General features: G+C 40.9%; 1 protein-coding gene across 1 annotated transcript in view; it reads right to left on the minus strand.

Annotated features, from left to right (window-relative positions):
* The window catches only part of LOC107295493 (G patch domain-containing protein 8), a 29,101-nt gene extending 2,940 nt beyond the window's left edge, over positions 1 to 26,161 (minus strand). Inside the window, exons 1-5 of the mRNA XM_015824808.1 lie at positions 26,137 to 26,161; positions 25,911 to 25,978; positions 23,961 to 24,047; positions 16,960 to 17,103; positions 4,028 to 4,158 (exon numbers count right to left, since the gene is read on the minus strand). Coding sequence (XP_015680294.1) covers positions 4,028 to 4,158; positions 16,960 to 17,103; positions 23,961 to 24,047; positions 25,911 to 25,978; positions 26,137 to 26,161 — 455 coding nt within the window. The remainder of the gene's footprint in view (positions 1 to 4,027; positions 4,159 to 16,959; positions 17,104 to 23,960; positions 24,048 to 25,910; positions 25,979 to 26,136) is intronic.
* Between the last annotated feature and the right edge of the window lie 216 nt (positions 26,162 to 26,377).

A 26,377-nucleotide genomic window follows, 5' to 3' on the forward strand; every position in this document is an offset into this window, starting at 1 on the left:
CTCTTTGAAGTGATGCACCAGGGAGTGTTCTGGCCACCTCTCCATCTAACCTGTCACTCTCCGAAATTCTCGTACATATTCCAATGCGGGCCTGCCGGCTTGCTTCACCTTGTGAATGTATTTCTCAGCCTTGAGAGCTATGGATTCGTCCTCGAATCTGGTTCTCAAACCTCGGATGAAGAGATGGAGGTTCCCTAATTCAGGTGCTTGTTCGTTGTATAAGTTATTCAGCCACTCAGATGCTGGTGGCTCTGAGCGTGGAGTTGCCGCCCGAGCTCCGTCACTGGGGCTAAGGCTTCTTCTGGGCATAGATTGGTGCTGACCTCACCGGTCATCACACTCACTAGTGGGCAAAGAGTGGGTGATCTGTCCCTCGCTTCTCACGTCTAGTCCCTCAAACTTCTCCACCAACTTCTCCACTGATTGGCTACGGACTGCAGACAGGTACCTCCACTCATTTGAATCTTCTGCTGCCGCCAACCTTTTTGTTCTTCTCCGTTCGGGGGAGCGTGATTCCTGTGAGGCACCCGCTTGCAACTCTGACTCAGCCACTCTCGAAGAACTCTTCTTTGATTGGGCTGCCTCGGGATGCTTAGGGTCTTCACTGGGCAGGGTCCACTTCGAGGACCACAATAGCTCCCGCGTTTTGGGTCTCGCTCCCGCTGCCAGAAATTCCGAACTCACTTTCTCCAACGATGCAAGGGCTTGCGCTCCCTCTGCTGAGGCAGTTGCCATGGTCGGGGTGCTGGCTGTGGGTGCATCCTTTTTCTCCATGCTGAGATCCTCCCTGAATCTTTGTCAACCTCCCCTCTGTTTTGGGACGGTGACTGGAGCTCAGGACCCCAAAGATGTTAGAGTAGAATATATTCTTGGGTTAATGTCATGGTTCCGATAGATGAAACCAGTTAAAAGAACTTCAAGGCAAGAATTCTTCCTTAAAGAACATTTTTTTTAAACAAATTTTTATTCATTTTTTAAAATAAACAAATATACAATTATGGCATACATTAATAATAAAAAAACAAACTAAAAACCTCCTATTCTAAGATGCTCAGCAGCCTCTCAGGACCACATTCACCCTCTCTTCTACCTACTTCCCTACTCCTCCTTCCTTCTTCCTCCTTCCTCTCCACCCTCTCAACAACTCTACCCTATACATCCCCCCTCCTTCTCTCCTCCTCTTTCAGATGTGGTCCCGGAGGCCGACTGAGCCTCCTTTCTTCAATAAGCACATTATATCTCACTACCATTCAAGTATACCAAAATATAACTATACATAAGAAATCCCTTTCCCCCCTCCCCCCCTGGACTTCCCGGAACCAAATACAGGATTAAAACACCTCCCATTCCATATCTAAATTACAATTTAACTAAACAAACATAATACAATCAATATTTACGTACTTTAACTCTAATAAAACCAACATTTAAGCTATAAACTAAAATACATACAAAACAATTTTTAAGGATCTAAATATTATGTATAAAACAACTTATATAAATTTTCTCTTAAATTTTGCACTTAAATTTTTCCTTCACTTTCTTCACTCTTAAGTCAATACTTTCGAGGAAATCATCTTATCTTTCATTGAATCAACAGCAACATTCCAGTCTCCAAACATATACAAAAACCTATAAAATTATTTATGATAAATACATATATAAATTTTTTCTTAAATCTCTTATAATCATCCAAATATCTTAAACCCATTAAATACAATCTTTAACTTCTTAAAACAATATAAATCCTTTAGAATAATATAATTATATATCATTTATAATCCTATAACAAATTCAAACCATAATATTACTACTCCAAAGTTTTCTAAATCAAAAACCTAAATAAAATAAAAAAACTTTCAAAACATTCATATAAGTTTATCCTCCTGGGTCTCTTCACTCTACAAATCCAAGGACTTTGAAAACATTCTTCTTATTTATATTATTAGTCCAAAAATTTAAAGGTATAAGCTTCAAAAACATTTCTTATTAGTCTGTCCCAGCTCTTCCATTTTGCATCTCCCCCCGGCTTCCCATTCTTTTTCACATCACTGATACCAAATCAACCTTCAGAGTCGATGAGTCTTCTGCCTTTTACATTTTATAACGTGTCCGAAATTTCTGCAGGTAGTAAGCCTGTAAGCTTCTTCCAAAAACACGAACAGCAACATCTTCAGCTGGTTTTCTCTGATGCACGACCCGTAAATTAATTCTATATAAACTTTTTTTTCTCAAAATTCCACCAGGGAGGTACACCAGGACCATAGCCAAATCTGTTACAACTTCCTTTCCCAGCTTTCCAAGCTTATCATTTTCCAAATCTCTACAATATAGCATATCATTTTGGGGTGTTTCCATAACATCTTCTTCAACCTCTTCACATAATTTATCCACCCGTTGTTCTGAACAATCTGGAACTATAAACCTCTGGAGAGCAAATGCCACAGTTTCATATGATTCTTCCAATTTCTTAACCCAGAGATCTTTAACTTCCACACTATATTGCTTAACTGCTTGCATCAAAACATCCTGTAAGTCATTTGTAACTAAAGATAGAGGCATTTTCAGTAGATTTCACTCAGCAACCAGAAGAAAAGTAAGAAATTTTCTTTCTCTCTTTCTTTCTCAGTTCCGCAGCCATTTTGAAACCATTCTCCAAACTTCTTAAAATATCACTTCAGTAATCCAAAAGAGTAACAGTATAAATATCACCAACCAGTAGGCATTACAAATTCGTTGCAACTAAAACTTTCCAAAGCCGAAGGAGCAACAATATATCTCTGTCCAGTTAATAACCAGGAGAAAGTGAAAGTAAAGAACGAAAGCTCCAAAGAAACAGCAATTCCGCGGCCATTTCCTCTCACTTTAACTCTCTACAAAATAAAGAAGATGCTAGTATATTTTCAGAGTCAAAGTCACGAATAGTCCACTATAATTCCGAACCTCCTGCTTGGTTCCGTCTGCTTATAATTTAAATCCAGATATCTTTCGATAGCAGAGGTGGGAGCTGCATCTGGCTTCGCTCCAAATGGGTAGGAGCGAAGGCATCATGGGGCGCGGAGAATGTCCAGACTCCGGGCGAGCTAACATCTCTCACCCCCGATTAAAGAAAACCGGGGTGAAAGGAAGCTCTAGCCCTATCCGGACTAACTCACCCCCCCCTCTTCGCCCGAGGGACGAGGTTCCGAGCCGAGAGACAGCTGACGGACGCTGTCTCTTCAGGCTTTGACGCGCTCCCAGACGGGCGGCTAACAAAAGCCGCCATTCGGTGCAGCCTGTCACCACCGGAAGTCCCTTAAAGAACATTTTATTTAGGAAACAAAGTATCGGCACTTACATAGTTGAACCCAAGAATGAGATTCCCTCCTCCCAGATACAAAGTAACAAATTGTAATTCCCACCCCACAAGACCTGTCATAAATCACATTCCCAAATTAGCACAAAACGTGGGCTTTTCTCTCCAGCCTCTCAGCCTGCCAAAAGTTTATCAGAACACGTCCTTGAGTTCCCACACTTCTACATTGTTATGGCTAGCTAAACCTTCAGGCATTTACCCCATCCCCCCTTCTACATCTGTACTCTAAAAAGATAGAAAGGCACATTAAAAGCAAGAGAAAAATGGCTGCTGGTTTTTCAGTTGTCAGAGCGACATCCATTGTCACAGCGTTGACACTAAGCAGCAGCAGCAGCAGCAGCACTTCATTCTGTCTCTAGTGTATGACTTAAAGTAACTGCATATTTAGTTACAAGTCAGTCTAAATTGCATGTTGAAACAAAACTGCCTTTGGTTTTACCAACAGACAGCAATGTGCAAATTCTGTCAGTTTGAAGGCCACACCAGGCTTTGCAAGGAATATTGAGGAGTACAGTAAAAAACTGGAAGGGCCTAGCAGCCATGGTAGGCAACTTGAAGGTTTTTAAGGAACAAAATGGGTACCTGATGCAAAAAGTTCTTTAAAAAAAAAAAGCCCCCTGGACAGACGCTAGCTTTAAGTATTTTGCATCCTTGTAGTAGGTTATAATTCACCATTCAGGTTGCTTCCTTTGCTCAGCCAGCTCATGCAGACGTCGAAGGGCTTTCTCCTGCTTCCTCTCATCTTTCCGGGATCTTGAGGAAACATTGCGAGCAAATTCTCTTTGTTTGAGATCTTTTAATCTCTGTGCAAAATAAGAGAAGAAAATAATGATATAATTTATGGAGGGAAAAACAGACAATTCTTTAAGATACATCCAATAAGTGGTTATGGTTTCAATGAGCTCAGGAGAAAAACAGACTATAAAGCAATATTCATACACTTATTAAAAAGACTGATATTAGTAGGAATCACCCTAACACCCAAACACTCTAATGATTCGGCCTTCACAATCTCCTTTTCATTGTCATGAGATAATATATATGCAAATGTATCACATATCAGTGCAGGGAGGAAACAGCAAAAACACACAAGAAAAAAGCATTTGTAAACATAAATGCTCAGCATGCCTATAGACTTGTTTCTATGCAGCCTGCTGCAATATGTTACTATAGATACAGTATATCTGCCCATAATTCACAACATCTCCAGCAAATATGGTCATGTTGGCCAGGGAAGGATGGAAATGGAGTCTAATACATTAGGATTGTAATCAAATGTCAGAGGCTGGATTCAATATGGAAGAGCAAAAGCAAAAGCAAGAAAGAACAATATTCAGTTGTAATAGCAATGCTGCTTTATTATGTAAGCAGTAATTTTATATTCTGACTATGTAAAGTTGGAAAAAAGAGGCTATTATTCTTGTAATATAGTTAATAATAACACATTTCTTAGGAATGTTGTAAGAGTCACTTTTGGAAGGGTAATTGTTATCTTGTTAAGGTATCTTGTTCCTATGGAGCCCTAGTGGCACACTGGTTAGATTGCAGTACTGCAGGCAAACTCTGCCCACAGCCTGGAGCCCTGATGGGGCTCAAGGTTGACTCAGCCTTCCATCCTTCCGAGGTCGGTAAAACGAGGACCCATATTGTTGGGGGCAATATGCTGACATTGTAAACCGCCCCGAGAGTGCTATAAAGCACTATGGGGCGGTATATAAGTCTAATAGCAATAGCACTTAGACTTATATACTGCCACCAGGGCTCTTATAAGTCTAAAAGCTATTACTATTGTATACAGGTACAGATTAGGTGAAACTTCGATCAACAGCAGTAACTGCGAGAGGGATCTTAGAGTCCTACTGGACAATCACTTAAATATGAGGCAGCAGTGTGCTGCAGCCACCAAAAAAGTCAACACTGTTCTGGGCTGCATTAACAGAGGGATAGAATCAAGATCACGTGAAGTGTTAGTACCTCTTTATAATGCCTTGGTAAGACAACACTTGGAATACTGCATCCAATTTTGGTCAAAAATATAAAAAAAGATATTGAAACTCTGGAAAGAGTGCAGAGAAGAGCGACAAAGATGATTGGGGGGCTGAAGGTTAAAACACATGAATAATGGTTGCAGGAATTGGGTATGTTGAATCTAGTGAAGAGAAAGTGTGGAGACATGATAGCAGTCTTCCAATATTTGAGGGGCTGCCACAAAGAAGAGGGGGTCAACCTATTTTCCAAAGCACCAGAAGGCAAGACAAACAATGGATGGAAACTGAACAAGAAGCAACCTAGAACTAAGGAAAAATTTCCTGACAGTAAGAACAATCAACCAGCGGAACAGCTTGCCTTCAGAAGTTGTGAGTGCTCCAACACTGGAGGCTTTTAAGAACACACTGGACAGCCATTTGTCTAAAATGGTATATGGTTTCCTGCTTGAGCAGGGGGTTGGACTAGAACAGGCATGTCAAACTGCCGGCCCACGGGCCAGATGCCTCACGCCGAAACCGCACCCACCCCATTGCTGGCAATGGAGAAAAAGTCACGATACATCGTGTGACGTCACATGACGTAGCAAGTTTGACATGCCTGGAGTAGAAGATCTCCAAGTTCCCTTCTGACTCTGTTATTGTTATGGCACACTCCAGTCTCCCAGACTCAACTGCAAGCCCTGGATGGCAGGCTTTCAAGGCCCCGGCGTGTCGGCTGCTACTGGTGAATGTTAGATCAGTTTATAATAAAGCCACCTTGATTCACAACTTAATTGTTGAGGAAAAGGATGATCTAGCATGTGTTACTAAGACCTGGCTGGGACAAGAGGGCAGGGTTCCACTTACTGAGATATGCCCAACCAGTTTCCAGGTTTGGCACCAGCTGAGACCCGAGGGTAGGGGAGGTGGGGAGGTCTCTAGGGAACTTGCTCCACAGATTGTCAGATGAGAGATGCTGTGTCAAGCATAAGAAATCAGGAGCTGTTGACCTGGAATTAGGGGACAGCATAGGAAGTATGAATTGTGAATATGTGCAGATGGCCCTGCTGTCTTTGGGCACTTGCAGAGTCATGGATGCAGGGTCATGAAAGGACAGCAAGGAAAACACCCCATGTCCCAGCCCACCCGGGAACATATGGTGTCTTTAGGGAAACACCCAAAAGGGAACATTTTTAGCTACTTCTGCTTTCTCCCTTCTTATCTACAGTGTGGCAGCCTTTCTGGGTGCAGTCTTTATCTTATGTGTGTCAGCTTTGCTGGGTGGATTGCTTATGTAATAAAAAAAATATAAAAATAGGGATTTTCTGTCATTCGGGGCTTCTCCCTTTTAGAGGAGCCTGTCTTTGTTCAGCTGAATAAAAACATAAAGCTTAAAGGCAACTTCTGGTTTCCTGTGTTTCTTTATCAAGCAACACCTCAGATCCTGCACAACAGAGCCAGAGCAGTTGAAATGAAATACAGGTTTACTGCATGCTAACACTCTCTGCAAGAATCTGAACTACTAACGGTCAAAGCAAATTGGTGGTAGATAAGAGTCAACAGAATTCAAGGCTGGCAGTGGAGTTCCCTGGACTTATGTTGCTAGAGGATTTCAACTTGCCATCCCTAGGTGCAGGGTGAGAAATAGCTTGGGAATTTATGGCCACCATAAATTGGGGTGCCTCAGGGTTTGGTTCTCTCTCTCCTTCTATTTAACATTTACATGAAGTCGCTGGGTGAGGTGATCTGTTGGTTTGGGGTGAGATATCATCAATATGAGGTTGACACCCAGTTTTGTATCCCTACCCCAGGCCCCTTGAGTGATGCTGTGGCTGTCCTATCCCAATGTTTGGAGGCTGTTGAGGACTGGATGGGGCAAAACGGGCTCCAACTCAACCCTAGCAAGATGGAGTGGCTGTGGGTATTTGGGCCATCTGGAGACAAGGTTCTTCCATTTTTGGTTCTGGATGGGGTTGTACTACCCCAGACAGACCCAGGACACAATCTGGGGGTCCTCCTAGACTCACGGCTCCTGCTCAAAGAGCAGGAGGCAGCTGTGACTAGGAGACCCTTTGCACACCTTCAGGTGGCACACCAGTTGTGCCCATTTCTGGACTGGGAGGCCCTGCTCACAGTGACTCATGCCCTTGTAACCTCTCATTTAGGCTACTGCAATGTGCTCTACATGGGGCTGTCCCTGAAGAACATTCAGAAACTTCAACTACTGCAGAATGTGGCTGCGTGGGTAGTAAATGGTGCCAGATATATGGCACACGTAACACCACTACTGTGTGAGCTGCATTGGTTACTGGTATGTACAGGGCTTTTTTTTCCTCATAGAACGCCCAGAACGGAGTTCCGGCACCTTTTTTGGATGGAACCTTGTAGGGTAGGCAAGGCAGGTTGTATGACGTGTGTGAGTTCCGGCACCTTTTTTTTTTTTTTTTTTTTAGAAAAAAAGCACTAGGTATGTATATTCATGGTGCTGGTTGTCACCTTTAAAATCTTACATGCCTTGTGACTGGGTTACCTGAGGGACTGCCTTTTTCCAAGTCTCTACCCATCCAATTTGATCTAGCAGATTGGGCATGCTGCAGATCCCAACAGCCAAAGAGTGTTGATTGGCAGGTACTAGAAGACAGGCCTTCTGTGCTGTAGCCCCTGCCTTATGGAATATTCTCCCTTCAGGGATTAGAATTGACCCAAGCCTGTTGGCCTTTCACAAGGCTTTAAAAGCCTGGCTGTGTTCCCAAGCCTGGGGTATTGAATGCATTAATGGTCTGGTTTCCTCACTTTATTGCTAACTGGCCAAGTATCTCAGCTGCTGTGTATATTTATTTTGGATGTTTTTTATGGTTTTAAAATGTTTTCATTGTTTTTATTGTATTTTTTTGAATTGTAAGCTGCCCGGAGTCATTGACTGAGATGAGCAGTTATAGAAATTGAATAAACAAATAATAATTAACTTACAGGTCACTTGAAAAGACAAAGCTAGGTGAATACTTACACAATTCTAACATTGTGTGAATTGTTTTCCTCCTAAATTACTATCCCTAAATTATTTTGGTGATATCTAGAAACCTAAATTTTATTTTTAATAGGAAATCTGAAGGACATCTGGGCTCTTTCACTCTAAGAGCTACGTGACATACATGGACATTTTTATTTGAAGAACAGCATACAAATATATGAAATAAATGTATAAAATTTAATTAGAAAAATCTGCAAATGGGTGTGGAGCCTTCCCTCCCTTCCTCACCATCCAGTCAGAGCTGAAGAAGCTTCTTGGATGAGAAGTGAAATGTCTTCAAAGAAAAACAAAGTCCAGTTGCCTCTTGAAAAAGTACCTTTGGGACAATCATGACCTGGATGACTGAGAATCTCCATAGACAATTGACATGATATATATATAGAAAAAAGCATAGTTAACAGGTAAAACCAACAGCAAACTTAAACTTCAAAGTCCTCTGTTAACAGTCTATTATTGTATTTCACTTGCAGAAAGTCCCCAACGGCTTCTAATCTACCATAAACCACCTCAATTGTTGCCTCTGGTCTGTCCAGGACCAAATATCCTCAATTGATTCTTAATAATAAGGCTTTTCCTTAAAATTTTAACTAGGATTTTCCCCAACAATTGGATCCCATTCCCCAAAATCATAAATCTCTGTTGTGGATATCTCCATAGCATTTATTGTTCAAAAAAACCACCTACAGGTTGAAACACAACATCTCTTAACATTTGTTTTCCAGTTAGATATAATAAGTCCATTCCCCAATCTCCATCAATCATCTTAAAAAAATTCAGTTCATCCCTCATCAGTTCTATCAACTTTGAGTCTTTCAAATCCATGCCCCTTTCAGCCTACTTCAACCATGTAGGGTCCTTGGTGCTCTCTGAGCTTGGTTGTTTTCTTGCAGACATTTCATTACCCAAACTAGGTGACATCATCAGTGCTAGTAAGGAGTGCTGTTTGTTGTCGGTTTATATTCTGGTGGCTTCCTGTCAGTGTTGGTGGGGGTGGTCTTAGAGATTCTTTGATTGGGCTGTTTGCTGTTGGCTTCTCTGGCAGTTTCTTTTTCTTTTTTCTCATTTTACAATTAAGTATTTAAAAGGCAACGTGGTGACTGGGTTAATCAATAGTTCAATAACATACATAAGTATTTAGTATAAATCTCAAGTTACGACATCAGATATTTCCTCTCTTTTTCCCTTAATATCTACTATCTCATATTAGGCTAATGCAGTTCTTATTATTATCAACTAAGTAAAAACATCTTTGTTACATTTATCAATAATTTTTAGCTTATACAAATCTTAATTGTGTTTGCATTCAATCCTTATATACAATCAATGTCCTGTTATTGCTTTTTTCCAAGCTTTAATTTCCCATCAATATTCAAATTAACATTTGTTATTTATGATTTCCAAGCATTTTATATTTAGGTGACCAAGGTTTCCCTTATCTCAACTTCTTCCTTTTTCCCTTTTCATAACAAAGTCTAATATTCTAAATACACATCTTATCTATTTGAATATAGGCTTGTTCTGTTTTCTAAAAGTTATCTATTTTCCACCATATTAAACCATCTAATTAATAATACAGTATCCCCTCTAATAAGTCAAAACCATTATGTGTGTTGTCTGGGTTAACCAATAAATCAGTAATATACATAATTTTTTTAGTTTAGGTCTAATTTTTGGAAGCTCAAATACTCCCTCTCTTTTTCTAGTAATATCTGTTATCTCATATTGGGCAAACAGAATTCTTATTTTTAACTAAGTAAAAAAGTTCTTGTTACATTTATCAATACTTTTTAGCCTATACATAAACTTTAATTTCCCATCAATATTAAAAAAAGGGGGGGGGGGGGAAAGGAAAAACACTGTTGTTTATGATTTCCAAATATTTTATGTTAGGTGACCAAAGTTTCCCTTATCTCAACTTCTCCCTTTTTCCCTTTCATAGCAAAGTCTAATAGTCTTGTTACACATCTTACCTATTCAATTATAATGTTACTTTATTTTCTAAAAGTTATCTATTTTCCACCATATTCAACCCTCTAGTTCAGTGGTGACGAACCTGTGGCACGCGTGCCAGAGGTGGCACTCAGAGCCCTCTTTGTGGGCACACACGCTGTCGCCCCAGCCCCACCTCCCCTGTGGCCCCATCCTCACCAGCAGCACCCCTGGAGGAGAGTCGCCCCCGAGCGCGGCCCGCGTGGAGCAGAGCAGCCAAGGATATGGCAGCCGGGCAGCGGGGACAAGACTCCGCCCTCACACCCTATTGCACGCAGATGATGCTGCGGGGCGCAGGCAGAGGGCATGGCCGCCATGGCGCTGCTGGGCGATCTGCTGTGGCGGGCCATGGAGGCGGTGGGTGGCCCTGCGAGCAGGCAGGGCAGGGGGTGGGGTGGGGCCAGGCTGGAGGTAGAGCGGGTGGTGGGCAGAGTGGGGGCAGGTGGGGGGCGGGTGCGGGTTTTAGACACTCAGTCTCTAAAAGGTTTGCCATCACTGCTCTAGTTAGTAATATAATATCCCCTCTAATAAATCAAAGCCATTATTTTCTTCAGCCTTACTCTGGCTTTCTTCCTTTGCCAACTAACCTTCCATGTCAGTGCCTTTGAATCATCAAACAGTTCTCCCTCTATTATTATATATATTATTTGGAATAAGAAAGATAATTTGATTGCAGTTTTTTTTGAAGAACGAGCCCATTTGTATTCATTAGATCGCCTCCCTATTACTCCAATTTCCCACAATTGTCCTGATAGGTTTATCTTCCATTCAGTCTGTTCTTCTTCCTTTTCCTCAAATTTCTTCTGATTTTTGTAAAAAGTCTTTTCCAGTTTCAATGTTGTCACTCTCTTTTCTGATCTTTCCGTTGGCTGGGTCTATTGATCAATTGGGTCCTCTGTCTTGGTGTTCAGTTGTTCCAATTTTCCTGTTATTTTCTGCATTGTTAGTTCTTTGGTTGTAGTAAAGATCTGGGTTTGTATATTTAACCTGGCATCTTGTTCCTTTATGTTGCATCTTATTTTGTCACAAGCTGAAAGGATGGTTTCGTGTATTGATTTCAACATGGAAAGGATTTTTTCCTGATCTTCATCCATATTCTCTTAATAGTATGTTAAGTTGAAGACTTTAGAATCAAACATTAAAAATAGTATTTTGTCTTTTATAGCTGGGTACGGGACATCTATTTCACGTGTTATAGGTGGTCTTTATGGTAGAAATTGTTTGTCAAGTAAGACAAGGACCCCTCATTTCAACCCTGAGCTACAAATATTCTCCTTATTACTACTCCAACCAACCTGCAGTTTTCAGACCATACTCCTTCTTCTTCAAGTCTTCCAGCAGCAAATTAAATTCCAATCATCGGGTTGTAAATCTGGTTTAACTGCTGTTACTGTATTTGCATCTGAATATCATCTTTGGGTTGATTTGTACCATTGTTATTTTATCAAACTTTTTATCTAAATTTTCAATTTGAACTTGTAGGTTGAAAAGCATTTTTTCCCAAAGGGCTTTGTCCTTAAGTTGTTGCATTGTTTGCATTTATAATATAGCTGAAGACTCTTCTTTTTTTAAAGTTATAAATTTTTTATTGATTTTTTAATACAATTCAACTAATCCCTAGTTCGTTTCTCCAGCCATTGATAAAATAAGTCCCAAGTTTGAAAATATTCTGTTTCTTCTTTTTCTTTCAACCTCAGAGTAAGTCTGTCCATTTCCACACAGTCTAGTATTTTTTGAATTATTTCTTCCTCTGATGGTATTTCTTCATTTTTCCAATATTGTGCAAATATAATTCTTGCCGCTGTTGTCACATGCAAAATCAAATATACACTTTGTTTATCAAGCTTTTCTGGCATTATACCTAATAAAAAAAGTTCAGGTTTAAAATTTACATGTTTTCCCAACATCTTTTCTAGCCAAGTATGTATTTTTGTCCAGTATCTCTTTGCTTTTACACATGTCCACCACACATGATAATAAGTACCTGATTTATAATTACATTTCCAACATTTATCTGACATATTTTTAAACATTTTTGCTAATCTTACTGGTGGTAAGTGCCATCTATAAAACATTTTGTACAGATTTTCTTTATAAGAGGTTGACGTCAATTTATAATTTCTTTCCCACAGGCTTTGCCATTTCTCTAAATCTATATTGTATTCAAAGTTCTTTACCCATGTTATCATTGTTTCTTTTACTTGTTCATCTTCCATTTTCAAATTTAATAAAAATTTATACGTTTTCTTAATTAGTTTTTCATTAGAGGTTAGTAATATCTGATCAAACAGAATCTGCTCTTTATCATATCTCACTTCCATTTGTAAATGTGACCACCATGATAGATCAATACCCTGATTTTCCATCTCTTGTGTAGATTTTAAGTTCCCTTCAGAATCGAGAATATCTTTATATGTCCATATTTTCTCAAGACTGACTAGATTTGGATGTACGAATGCTTCCATTGTTGAGAGCCATCCTGGAATTTTCAAATATATTTTACATTTTATTTTCCCCCATGTTAATAATAATGCATTTCTAATATAGTGGTTTTGAAAATATTTATGAATTTTATTTTTCCCATACCATAAGAAAGCATGCCAACCGAGTTGTAAGTCATGTCCCTCCAAATACAACAATCTTTTATTTCTGAGGGTTATCCATTCTTTTACTCATATTAGTACTGATGCTTGATAATATAAAACCCACTCTGGCAAACCAAACCCTCCATTTCCCTTAGCTTCTTGTAACGTTTTCAATTTAATTCTAGCTTTCTTTCCTTGCCAAAGAAATTTTTGAATTAGAGAATTTAAGTCTTCAAAGAATTTTTTATCTAGTTTTATAGATATCGTTTGGAATAAAAACAGTATTTTTGGTAATATATTCATTTTTACCATAGCGATTCTTCCTAACATCGACAGTTGCAGATTTTTCCATTTTTCCAAGTCACATTTTATTTGGTTTAGTAGTTTTATATAGTTATCTTCTTTTATCATTGAACATCTTGCTGTCAGGTTTATTCTCAAGTATTTAACCTTTTTAACTATTTGTAATTCTATTTTTTCTGACAATTGTTTTTTTTGTTTATCTGTAAGATTTTTAACTATCACTTTAGTTTTTTCTCTATTTATCTTCAGTCCTGCTATCTCTCCAAACTGTTCTCTTTTCCAATAATTTAGGAATCATCTCTAAAGGTTCCACTAGGATAAATACCAAGTCATCTGCAAATGCTTGCAATTTATAAGTTTCACCTTTTATTTCCAGTCCTTTAATTTCTGAATCCTGTCTAACAATGGGGATAGTGGACATCCTTGTCTTGTGCCTTTTCTTATATTGAAATTCTCTGTATAATCTCCATTTACAATCACTTTTGCTGTTTGTTTATGATATATTGTCTTAGTCATATTTACAAAATTTTGTCCAAAATCCATTGTTTTTAGTTGTTGAATTGCCAAGAAACATTATCAAATGCCTTTTGGGCATCTAGAAATACTAATGCCAGTTGTTTCCCTGGATGCATTTCATAATATTCCAATATGTCCATTATAACTCTTAAATTATTTTTTATTTGTCTCTTTGGTAGAAATCCATTTTGGTCTGAATGTATAAATTCAGTCAGAAATCTTTTCAGTCTCTCAGCTATTATTGAAATAAAGATTTTATAGTCCACATTTAATAATGATATTGGTCTGTAGTTTTTTATCTGTGTCAAATCTGAATCCTCTTTTGGTATCAGAGTAATATTTGCTTCTGTCCATGTGTTTGGGAGTTTGACCTCCAATAAGAGTTCATTACAGACATCTTTGAACGGTAAACTTAGAGTATCTTTTAGGCATTTGTAAAACTCTGCTGGGAGCCCATCTGGTCCTGGTGTTTTTTCATTTTTTTGTCTTTTTATAGCCTCTATCAATTCCATCATTGTTATTTTCTCATTTAACATAGACTTAAAGTTTTCTGGAATTTTTGGTAGGTTATTTCATAATATTCTTTAATTATCTTTTTTACTGCCTCATTTTTAAATTGTAGACAGCCTTTTTCATCTACTAAGTTGCTTATCAATTTTTTCTCCTGTTTTTTAAGTTTGTAAGGTAGGCATCTTCCTGGTTTATTTACATTTTCAAAAAAAATTGCTTTGCTCTTTTAATTTGTTGTGCCAATTTTTCTGATTCTATTAAATTTAATTTATGTTTTATTGTTTCCATTTGTCTTTTCAGTACTTTCTTTTGTGGATTTATTTGTAGTTCTAATTCTAATTTTTTAATTTCTTCCCTTAACAGCACACATTGTTGTCTTTTTTCTTTATTCTTTTTCACCATGTATGTTATAGCTATACCTCGAAAATATGCTTTGGCCGTGTCCCATACGTTTTGTAGTGTTATATCTTCTTTTTTATTTTCTTTGAAAAAAAATTCCATTTCTTTTGTTGCTAATTCTGTAAATTCTTTCTCTTTTAATATGGATTGGTTCAAAGTCCATCTTAATTTTTTCTGTATTCCTTTCCACGTCATTTTTAAAGGATTGTGGTCTGCCCAAGTGCCTAATTCTATCTCAATTTCCTGCATATTGATTCTTAGTTCAGGCGTCATCCAAATCATGTCAATTCTGGACCAAGATTTATGACTATTCGAGTAAAATGTATGTTGTAGTTTTTCTAAGTTTGTTTCTCTCCAAGTGTCTTGTACACCAATTTCCTCTATCATGTTGAAAAAAGTCTTAGGTAGTCTCTTTCTTCCTTGTTTTCCTGTTTTGCTACTTTTATAGTCTAGTGTCCCATCTATTGCGTTAAAATCCCCTACTAGGCAAATATTTTGATATTCCATTTCTACTATTTTTCTATGAAGTTTTTGATAAAATTCTTCTTGCTTATTGTTTGGTGCATATGTTGTTGTTAGTTGCGAAGTCATGTCCGACCCATCGCGACCCCATGGACAACGTTCCTCCAGGCCTTCCTGTCCTCTACCAACTTCTGGAGTCCATTTAAGTTCACGCCTACTGTGACTCCATCCAGCCACCTCATTCTCTGTCGTTCCCTTTTTCTATTGCCCTCAATCTTTCCCAGCATTAGGCTCTTCTCCAGTGAGTCCTTCCTTCTCATTACATGGCCAAAGTACTTGAGTTTCAACTTCAGGTAAGTTGCCCAGAGTACAGATTCATGAGATCTTCTTGAGTGAGTTAGATTCTGTGAATCTCAAGGATGTGGACACAATCCTCCAATCTATCAGTCTGGCCATCAGTCTATTACATCCCAGCCCCTTTGGGATTAGTAAGGTGGCCCAGGAGTGACCAGGGGCTGAGTCCATGCAGTGGTATCAGTTTCTTTGAGGGAAGGTAGAGGTACTGCTGGCTTTGAAGGAGGCATTGGTGCACCCATCCTCAAAAGGCCATTGCTGGACCCCTCCATTCTGAATAACTACCAGTCAGTTTCCAATCTTCCTTTTAGAGAAAATTGTGGCAAAGGTGGTCAGATGGCAGCTGCAGAGGACCTTGGAGGAAATGGATTATCTAGACCTGTTTCAGGTCGGGGTATAGTACTGTTGTACTTGTTGATGATCTCTGGCAAAGCTGGGATTGGAATGGTGCATCCATCCTTGTGCTCCTTGATCTCTCAGTGACTTGCAGTACCATATACCATGGTATCCTTCTGGACCAGCAACATGGGTTGAGATTGGGAAGGCACTGTGTTGCAGTGGATCACTCCTTCCTCAGTGGTTGGTTTCAGTTGGTGTTGGTGGGAGAGATCATGCCCAGGACCCCTCACTTGTTGGGTGCCTCAGGGCTTGACACACTCTCCCTTCCTCTTTAACATGTGCATGAAACCGCTGAGTGAGGTCATCCATAAGTTTGAGGTTCAGTATCATCAGTATATTGATGATACCCAGCTGTATATTTCAACCCTGGGTTATGCAGGTGAAGCTGCTGGTGTACTGGCCCAGTGTCTGGAAGCTCTCTGGGTTTAGATGGGGAGGAATAGATTTTGGCTCAATCCTGACAAGACTGAGTGGTTGTGGTTGTTTAACCCCCTGGAGAAGGGATGTTTCCATAATTGATCTCATGTTCCAGAGCTTGAGAACAGGACGGGAGAAGGTCTTCTGTTGCATGCCAGAAGCATGGGTCTTTGATAGCAGGCCAGTCTTCAAAAGGGTCTCCAGAGAATTGATCAGCTGGACAAGTTTGTAATGGAAAATAAGCTGTAACTCAGTAAGATCCATGGAGGGATGTAAAATCAATGTCAACATCATAAACAGTGCAACCAGCACATATCCTTCAGAACAGGCTTTATATAATTCCTATACTTTGCTGGCACCAGCTGCAACTTTTGGATACTTTTTATGGGTAGCCCCAGTACACATTTCAACAGTCAATTCAGAATGTGACCAAAAACATCAGGCCACAAGCAATCAGCATTTGAGTTTCCAGCACCTTATCTTCTCCCGGTAACCCAGAAAAACATCCAAAAACAAAAGCAACATCAAAGAGACATCAAGATGTAGTTGCTAGAAGTGGGGGTGGGTGTTGGATGAAGAAGACAAACATAAAGCAGATTGAAGGAATTTATCACTGTACTCAGAAACTGACACACATCACAAACAATGTAAGAAAAAAACCCTGTTTTTTACCTGTTTGTGAGCATGGTCATAGGAATTTATATGGTTGTCAAACTCCTGGTGTTTCTGATACTGCTTGTCACAGAGCTCACAGTAAAAATTGGCTCTAAGGTCTTCAAGTGCCTTGGCAATTGCCTTTTCTTTGTCCACATAATCCTGCAATAGCAAAAGGAGATAAAAAATGACCAGGGAAGGCTTTCATTAAAACATTTAGCTTCCTGGTGCAGGGTCTCAGGTTGCACACAGCTCCTGCACTCATTTTTGTACCTCTAGAATAATTTTTAGCATGCTTTCAAATTTCAGTGGTGCAATTGCAGAAAATTGATGAAGCAGTTTCCCATTGTTTCAAGAAAGAATCCACACAAAAAAAAGTTTTGTAGGCCTTAAGAAGTATGGTGTGACTTCTTACTTTACTTCATTAACCCCACCCACTAAAGATTACTACTCATACAAAAATATTAAATGTAAATCCCAGTTACCAGTCTACTTAGCTCACTGCTGAAATAACAAACATTAAACTTTGTTAAAATGTATTTGATAGTAGTTCAGAGTACTTACAACCTATATTAGATCATTAACAAAGTAAGCATTTTGGAGGGGAAACTATAGAAGATTGATGTTAGCAGTGAGACTTGTACAGATGGTGACGGAGAAGAAAGTAACTGGATAAAATGCTCCTTACAGGATTCAAAGGAATGTCATCTGGGTTTAGCTAGAGAGTACAAAAAAAGGGTCTAAGACAACGCACTGCAGCCAGGTTGATGTGGAGGCATGGATGACTGGGTGCAGACAGGTGGTGTGGATGGGTGGGCGCGGATGGGTTGGCACAGAACAAGTTGCCCCAGCCAACTGGACGTGGGGAGAACTCAATGCCTCACCAGGTCCTCACCTCCCCAAACTGCTGGCAGTCAAGCATGGAGCTGGGCAGTGCTCCCTCAAAGGGAGAGAAATCTGCGAACCCTCCTGGAGCCCAGCAGTGGTTGATCCACCACCCCTGAGACAATTTCCCTGTCGCTCTCTTCCTCCTCTTCCTCCAGCTGGACTGGAGGCTGTGAAGATCTGGATGGGGAGGAACCAGCTCCACCTCAACCCTGACTAAAGGGAGGTTTCAGCCCACCTGGATCTCGAGAGCTGTCATGCTTTATATCTTTCCCCAAGGGAGACAAAACCTCACCTTCTCCAGATCTCGCTGTCTATAGTTGTGGGAATGAAGAACTGAGCTTTCTCCATCATCCCCCTGCAACTTCCAAATAAACAGAAGATCCAGGTGGGGGGTGGGGGGATGCGTGAGCTACTTGGCCTCAGCCCAACAGCCATTGCGAAATGCAGTGGCAGAAAGTGAGTTTTTCTGGCCTTGGAGGGCAGTGCCCCTCACCTGCCCCTTCATTGGCTTGTCAGCAAGTGGCTGCCAGGCAGAAGGACCACAGCCCTAGGCCTGCTGGGTTGGACAAAAACCGTAGGAGTGACTTATGGGGTGCAAAGAAAGTCGGGGGTCCTTTCAGGTCATTTTTGGGGGGGAGAGTTTGAAAGTGCTCAAATCCCCAGCTGCATTAAAAGCTCCACGATGATGCCGGCGCTGTTGTAACCTTATATGGATGCAGGCAAAAAAGAGGGGGGGATTTTGACACCTTCCCCCCCAGGGCTGAGAGAAGATTTGCTTCCCTCCTGCCATCCTCCCCCCTTCTGAGAATTGCAACTTTGCACTGCCGCTGTGAGTTGTCCCATTCCAGTGATAGAAACCCCCTTAAGAATAGTTTTCCAATATGGGGAGGGAGACCCCGCCCCTTCTCTTCCCCCCCAATGCTCAAATCCACTGTGACTCATTGATTTCTGTGGAATTTCATCCCACTTGGAAATGTCCTGCCCCCACCTCCATCCCTTTGATCTCAACTTTGGGGTGTCCTCGGTGTCCCCCATCCCTGGTGACACAGATTCACCTCCTTAAGGCTTCACCTGTGTGTGTGTGTGTGTGTGTGTGCGCGCGCGCGCATTGCCCAATATATGTATATTCACAATGGGTTTCTATTCTATGGGGTGATTTCTACTTGCAATGGTATGCCTGCTGAATCCCCAGATTGGTGCAAAAACATTCTCAACTTGTGCATATCTCTCTTCTCCTTGGGAGGGGAGGCCCTGCCCCAACCCCACATGCTCCTGAAAAGAGGAGCCTTTGATAAGATGAGATGAGGTGAGGTGGGATGAGGTGAGGTGAGGTGAGGTGAGGAGAGGAGAGGAGATATGAGATAAGATACCCTTTATTGTCATTTTTTACTGTGGGCACAACGACACACATCAAAAATGAAATTTAGTTGCCCGCTCTCAAAGTGAACACATACCCAGCTGCACGCACCCAGTTGCGCCCTGGCCACCTGGCTGCGGCAAGTCATTCACGCAGTCATCTGTGCTGACCTGGCCACACCCACCCAGTCACGCCCACCCATCTGTGCCAACCTGGCTGCTGTGAGTCATCCCATTCTGAAAAAAAAGTCCCAAGGAAAATTGTATACAAACAAGGAGTAGTTTGATTTTAACCCAATGTGATTTCTTACTTTCTCTCTCTTTTGGTTCCTATATAAGAGAACTTTATTTGTGATCTCCAGAAATCGTGTTACCAAAATTTGGCATCAAACTACCAAAGGTACAATTTCAAACTGTTTCGGAAGGAAAACATTGACAACAAAAATGTGTGAATGTTTTCTGTTAGACTTTAACACACCTAAAGCCCCAAATCCATGGCAACCCCTTCAAGAAATTATACTCCACCCATTTTTATAATGTCACCATGTTATTAACCAAACATAAAATTAAAACAATGTATCCTATGTTGCAAGTTTGCCTGTTCCTACACTAGGTGGTCCAGACATCTCGTTAGATCAGGGCTTTTCAACCTTTTCACCCATTGTACCACTTTTAGGATATGGCAATATTTGAGTACCACCTAGCAAGGTGTCAAAATCTTGATGACCAAAAAAACAAAACCTGTTCAAAGTTGCAATTGCACTGAAATGACTTATGACCATTTTTCACACTTATGACCATTGCAGCATGCCCAGGGTCATGTGATTTATATTTGGATGCTTGGCAACTGATTCATATTTATGATGGTCACAGTGTCCCAGGGTCATGTGATCCCCTTCTGCAACCTTTTGACAAGCAAAGTCAATGGCAGGGCTGCTGGTGGCCAAGTGCTAAGGCGGGACTTCCCTCCCTCCCTGCCTCCTTCTTTCTCATTCCCATTTCCTTCTGAAGGAAGAATTTGAAAACCCCCCCCATATTTTTTCTCTTCCATATATTCATCAAACAAGGAAAAGCCTCCAGAGACAGAAAAGACAAGCTGCTGAGTGAACTAGCTTAAAAAGGCACATTCCCCTTTAAGAATTAGCTACTGGCTAGAAAGGAAAGTAAGGAGCGGAGCCGGCACTTAAGGAAGAAAAAAAATGTAGTAAGTATTGGCTGCCGGCTAAGGCAGCCTCCCCAAATGGCTCCATTCATAAGTAAAGGAATGCTACAGGCAAAATCCATTCAGGAGAAAAATACTTCAAAATCCCTTGCAGCAAAACTTACAGCTAACAGTAGCAGAGCAATAGAAGCTAACATGAGACATCAGCCATCAGCCAAATAGAAATTGTCAAACACTCCTTAAGAACACAAAGCCCACATTGCACAAATCCCAGAACTTCAAAGTCACAAAAGCACATAAGAATCCTTCCACTCTCCATCTCCCTCCACCCCCTCACCTCCAGCCATTGCTGCCTTTTTTCATTCCTCTTGGAGGGTGACGCCTCCCCCACTGCATTTCTTGCCTGTTTGCTGCTGCCAGCACAGGTGGCTGCCACAGCAGTTGTAGATCGGCTCATGGCCGGCCTGCTTGATCTCCTCTCCCCCCACCCTCCTCCTCCTCCTTCTTCTTTCCCTTCGGTGTAGCTAGAGCTGACTCCACCTCCTCCCAAGTCTGCTTCTTTTTCTCTCTCTCCCCCTCTCCTGCCCAAACTGCCTCCTTTTATAGCCTCCCCTGTCTTCTCCACCCCTCCTCCTCCTCCTTTCTCATGGGGGAGGGTGAGCCAGAAGTGAGCCTGGGGCCTTTGCCTCAGCCAATCTGCAGCTCCAGAGGACTCTCTCACAGTAAGTCCTTGCCTGTGCTGGCTCTTTCCCTCCCCCACTATACTTGGCTAGGCAGGGCTGCGTACCACTTGCCACTCATTAATGTACCACAAGTGGTATGCGTACCACCGGTTGAAAAGCCCTGCGCTAGATGACAGGATCTTTCTTAGGCATCCCTGATTTATAAATCTATATCCTACATAATATTAAATAAGTCTACACTGAGATGCTTTAGATCAGGGCTTTTCAACCGGTGGTATTAGCACATGGCAGGTGGTACGCAGCCCTGCTCAGCCAAGTGTAGTGGGGGAGGGAACGAGCCAGCGCAGGGCAGGACTTACTGTGAGAGAGTCCTCCGGAGCTGCAGAGTTGCTGGGGCGAGGCAAAGGTCTCAGGATTGGCACTTCCGGCTCACCCAGAAGAGAAAGGAGGAGGAGGGGGACGGAGACAGGAGAGGCTATAAAAGGAGGCAGTTTGGGTGGGAGAGGGAGAGAGGGAAAAAAAGAGGCAGCCTTGGGAGGAGGCGGAGTCAGCTCTAGTTGCACGGAAGGGAAAGAAGAAGGAGGAGGGTGGGGGGAGAGGAAAGGAGATCAAGCAGGCCAGCCATGAGCCGATCTACAACTTCTGTGGCAGCCATCCATGCTGGCAGCAACAAACAGGCAAGAAACGCAGCAGGGGAGGGGTCACCCTCCACGAGGAATGAAGAAAGGCAGCAATGAAGAAAGGAAGCATCGGTTGGAGGTGAGGCACGGAGGGAGGGAGGGAGATGGAGAGTGGAAGGATTCTTATGTGCTTTTGTGACTTTTTTTTTAAACAAAATTTTATTTATAATACAATTAAAAAAAAACATTGGATATAACGTGACATTCCAGTATATACATTCTTATCAAATTATTCCACATTTTACAATCGATTCTTCATTTCTGAATATACATCTAAATTTTATATACAATACCTATTCTAAAATTACATATATTTCTATCTTAACGCTAGCCTATAATCCCAACCGTCCTCCTCAAATCCCTCCAGCGGTAAAATTTATCCCAGGTTTCGAAATAAACTGATCTACATTTGTCTTTCAATACCATTGTGAGCCTGTCCATTTCCGCACATGATAATATTTTATATAGTGTCTCTTCCTCTGTGGGAATTTCTTTGTTCTTCCATTTTTGTGCGAACGCAAGCCTAGCTGCAGTCAAGACATGCAACAGCAAATAGATTGTTCCCTTATTGTATTTCTCTGTAGTTATTCCCAACAGGAAAAGTTCGGGTTTTAACTCTAAGTCCAACATTAATATATCTTTCAGCCATCTTCGTATCCTATTCCAATACTCACAGGCCTTTGGGCATTCCCACCACATGTGATAATATGATCCTATTGCTGTTTTACATTTCCAGCATAAAGGTGAGATATTTGGACCCATTTTGGCTAACCTTACGGGTGGGAAGTGCCATCTATAAAACATCTTGTAGAGATTTTCCTTGTACGAGGTAGCTAGAGTGAGTTTCCTATTTCTTTCCCACAGTTCTTGCCGAATATGCAGATCGATACTGAAACCAAAATCCCTACTCCAAATTAGCATAGTCTCCTTGACCTGTTCTTCATACATTGCCTGATCTAAAAGAAAGTGATATATTTTTTTAATCATTTTATCCTCGGGCCCTAATAATATTTTGTCTAGTTCTGTCGGTTCTATTTTTATACCCCACTCTTTTTTGTCTTTCCTAAATCTTGCTTATAGTGGGAGGTATGCCCACCATTCTAATTCTATCCCTGCATCTTGAAGATTTTTCCTCGATTTTAATTCTCCTCCCTCGTCTAATATGTTTTTATAAGTTATTACTTTCCCTAACTGGATAAATCTTGAGTGTATATACATTTGTAATGTTGAAATCCAATTGGGAACTTGCCTATAATTCTGTTGCCAGAATGAAGAAAGGCAGCAATGAAGAAAGGAAGCATCGGTTGGAGGTGAGGCACGGAGGGAGGGAGGGAGGGAGATGGAGAGTGGAAGGATTCTTATGTGCTTTTGTGACTTTGAAGTTCTGGGATTTGTGCAATGTGGGCTTTGTGTTCTTAAGGAGTGTTTGGCAATTTCTATTTGGCTGATGGCTGATGTCTCATGTTAGCTTCTATTGGTCTGCTACTGTTAGCTGTAAGTTTTGCTGCAAGGGATTTTGAAGTATTTTTCTCCTGAATGGATTTTGCCTATAGCATTCCTTTACTTATGAATGGAGCCATTTGGGGAGGCTGCCTTAGCCGGCAGCCAATACTTACTACATTTTTTTTTCTTCCTTAAGTGCTGGCTCCTTAACTTTCCTTTCTAGCCAGTAGCTAATTCTTAAAGGGGAATGCGCCTTTTTAAGCTAGTTCCCTCAGCGGCTTGTCTTTTCTGTCTCTGGAGGCTTCTCCTTGTTTGATGAATATATGGAAGAGAAAAAATATGGTGTTTTTTTTCAAATTCTTCCTTCAGAAGGAGATGGGAATGAGAAAGAGGGAGGCAGAGAAGGAGGCAGGGAGGGAAGGAAGTCCCGCTTTAGCACTTGGCCACCAGCAGCCCTGCCATTGACTTTGCTTGTCAAAAGGTTGCAGAAGGGGATCACATGACCCTGGGACACTGTGAATCAGTTGCCAAGCATCCAAATATAAATCACATGACCCTGGGCATGCTGCAATGGTCATAAGTGTGAAAAATGGTCGTAAGTCATTTCTGTGCAATTGCAACTTTGAACAGGTTTTGTTTTTTTGGTCATCAAGTTTCTGACACCTTGCTAGGTGGTACTCAAATATTTCCATATCCTAAAAGTGGTACAATCGGTGAAAAGGTTGAAAAGCCCTGCTTTAGATGAGGATAGACTATCATGCAATGGAAAATTCTCCACGATTCTTTAACTAGCCCAGCAGAAAGTACCTTGTACTTTTGCCTTAGTTCTTCAGTATCTTCTTTCTCCACTTCCAAGACCCGCCTCCTTTCTGTGGCATCTTCAGCATAATCAAGCTATCAGCCAAAGCAAAGACAAATCAGGTAGTGATACACATTGGGCATTAACATTTAGTGAGCAAGAAATATTCATAAATAGTAACACATCTTATTCTCTCAAACATTGTCCAACTTGTCTGCAAACAGAAAACAAAATGTGCAATAATGTACTAATCTACTCATGCTAAAAACCTCTAGAGGAAACATTTTATTTCAAGAAAATTTGATCTATTTTGGAGCCCCAAAAGAAGAGGGATTTTTTGCAGTGAAAAATCGAACTTTCCCCAAAAGAAAAAATATGTATAGTACATGCCATTGAAACATATTTTCAAGGTCTGTGTAACAGAGAGGAAAGTGCCATGGGCAGAATCCAAAACCAGCACTGGATTCTGCTCAACCTTTTTTTTCTTTAGTTTACCAGCAATTTCAACAAGTTTTGTTTTGAGAAAACAACCCTACGTACAGTTGCGGACCTGCGCCTTTTTCGCCGAGCCCTGAAGGCCCATCTATTCCGTGCGGCCGGCCTGGCGTAGCTTGATTATGTTTCAGTGGGGGTTTTTTTACGGGTGTGTTTTTAGAACAGGCCCGTTATTTAATTCGATTTTAAAACAAACTATTTATTACCGTGGTTTTTAGTATCGCCTGTTCACCGCCCTGAGTCCCGCAAGGGAGATAGGGCGGTATATAAATTTAATAAATAAATAAATAAATAAATAAACCCTGCTCTTTGTAAACAAGTTGTGATTTACAGTAATAAACTTCTCATATCCTCCTTAATCATTTCTCTGTATTTTAAAAAATAGGGCTGTGCAAATTATTCAGAGAGGTGTTGAAGTGTGAAAGCTCCATGTCCCCTCAAAGATTTTCTGTAGGCATTTCAACAACATCCCCATACCATCTAGTTCAGCATGGGGTTTTCGGAGTGCTTCAGGCACATGCAGACATGCTGAGATAACATGAAGAAGTCTTTGCACAGGTGACATCAACCCTTAGAGCAGGGGTGTCAAACTGCCGGCCCATGGGCCGGTTTCATCATACCGAAGCCGCGCCCACCCCATTGCTGGCAATGAAAAAAGAGTCGTGACACGTCACGTGATGAGTTTGACACCCATGCCTTAGAGGGAGCACAATCTTTTGAAGAGTAGTTCAGAGGCCCTTCAGCTGCTTCATGGAATGCTCTTCCAAATGTTTTGCACAGCCCTGTTTAAAAAGCCCTACTGTTGTCTATGAATACAGTCACTTCGATTTTCAGATAATTTATGTTACACAGTAATTTAGAAGATTCTTTTAAAAGTGCATCTATTACAGACTGTGTCACATTTCTGATGGATAGCTAAAGGCAGGGATTCTTTGTGTGGGAACCAGAAGCACTCTTTTCTGATCTTATGCTAGGATATCTGGCTCCATATCTGAAGAACAGACACTACCATTCCAGTGTGCCTAATAAGTAAAACTTGCTGCATTCTTCAGACATTATGTTACATACAGTGTATTACTTCTGAGTGTGTCTCCATGGCATTGAGCTGAGCAAACCTCTTCATAGCAAAAAACAAACAAAAGACAAGTTGGTATACAGGAGCCGCACAGGGCCCAACCAATTTTTAAAATGTGCTTATATTAATTAAATGAGCTTTAATTGGAAATTAGATTTGTTAATTGAAGCCTATTATACATGTATATTATATTGAAGCACTATCATTTCTTTGACTACAAGATCCTTCCCCACTGATGCCCTGTGTGTGTTGGATTATAGCACTCATAATTTTGGAGGCTGGATGATGAAAACTGTAGTCCAAAAGCACATCAGTTTGAGAAATATTCTGGTAAAATACAGATACTTAATCTTGCCTGGTACAAAGTGTATGTTGCGGGGCCACTTACCTCCAATTCCATCCGACCCATGCCCATGACATCATATTTGACAACGATAGGGATGGGATCTGTTCTACCTGCAAGGGAATCAGACCTATCAGGTGAGTGATTAGGACAGAATAATTATCCTCTGGTAAGTTGCTTTGTACACAATGGTTTGGGGTTGGTTAGAGATATTGCCTTTGGAATGCAGAGACTAGAAAGCTACAGAGAACCAAACACAAGCCATTCTCACAGCTCACAATCATAAGCCTACACATCTTGGTTGCCAAACATAGCCTTGTTTTCTTTTTGTTGCCTCCAACTTTTGCCCCAAATATTTGAACAACTTAATACTAAAATTAATGATCCTTATACTAGTTGATCAAAATATTTGAGGAATGGGAAAGAAGCACTCTCTCAGATCACAGGACACAGAATTAGGAGGCAAATGTAATGCTGGGTGTTTCTGAACAATCTTGAAATTACATTTAATA

Source organism: Protobothrops mucrosquamatus, unplaced genomic scaffold (genome assembly GCF_001527695.2).
Source record: "Protobothrops mucrosquamatus isolate PMUCROS unplaced genomic scaffold, P.Mucros_1.0 scaffold2366, whole genome shotgun sequence".
NCBI lineage: Eukaryota > Metazoa > Chordata > Lepidosauria > Squamata > Viperidae > Protobothrops > Protobothrops mucrosquamatus.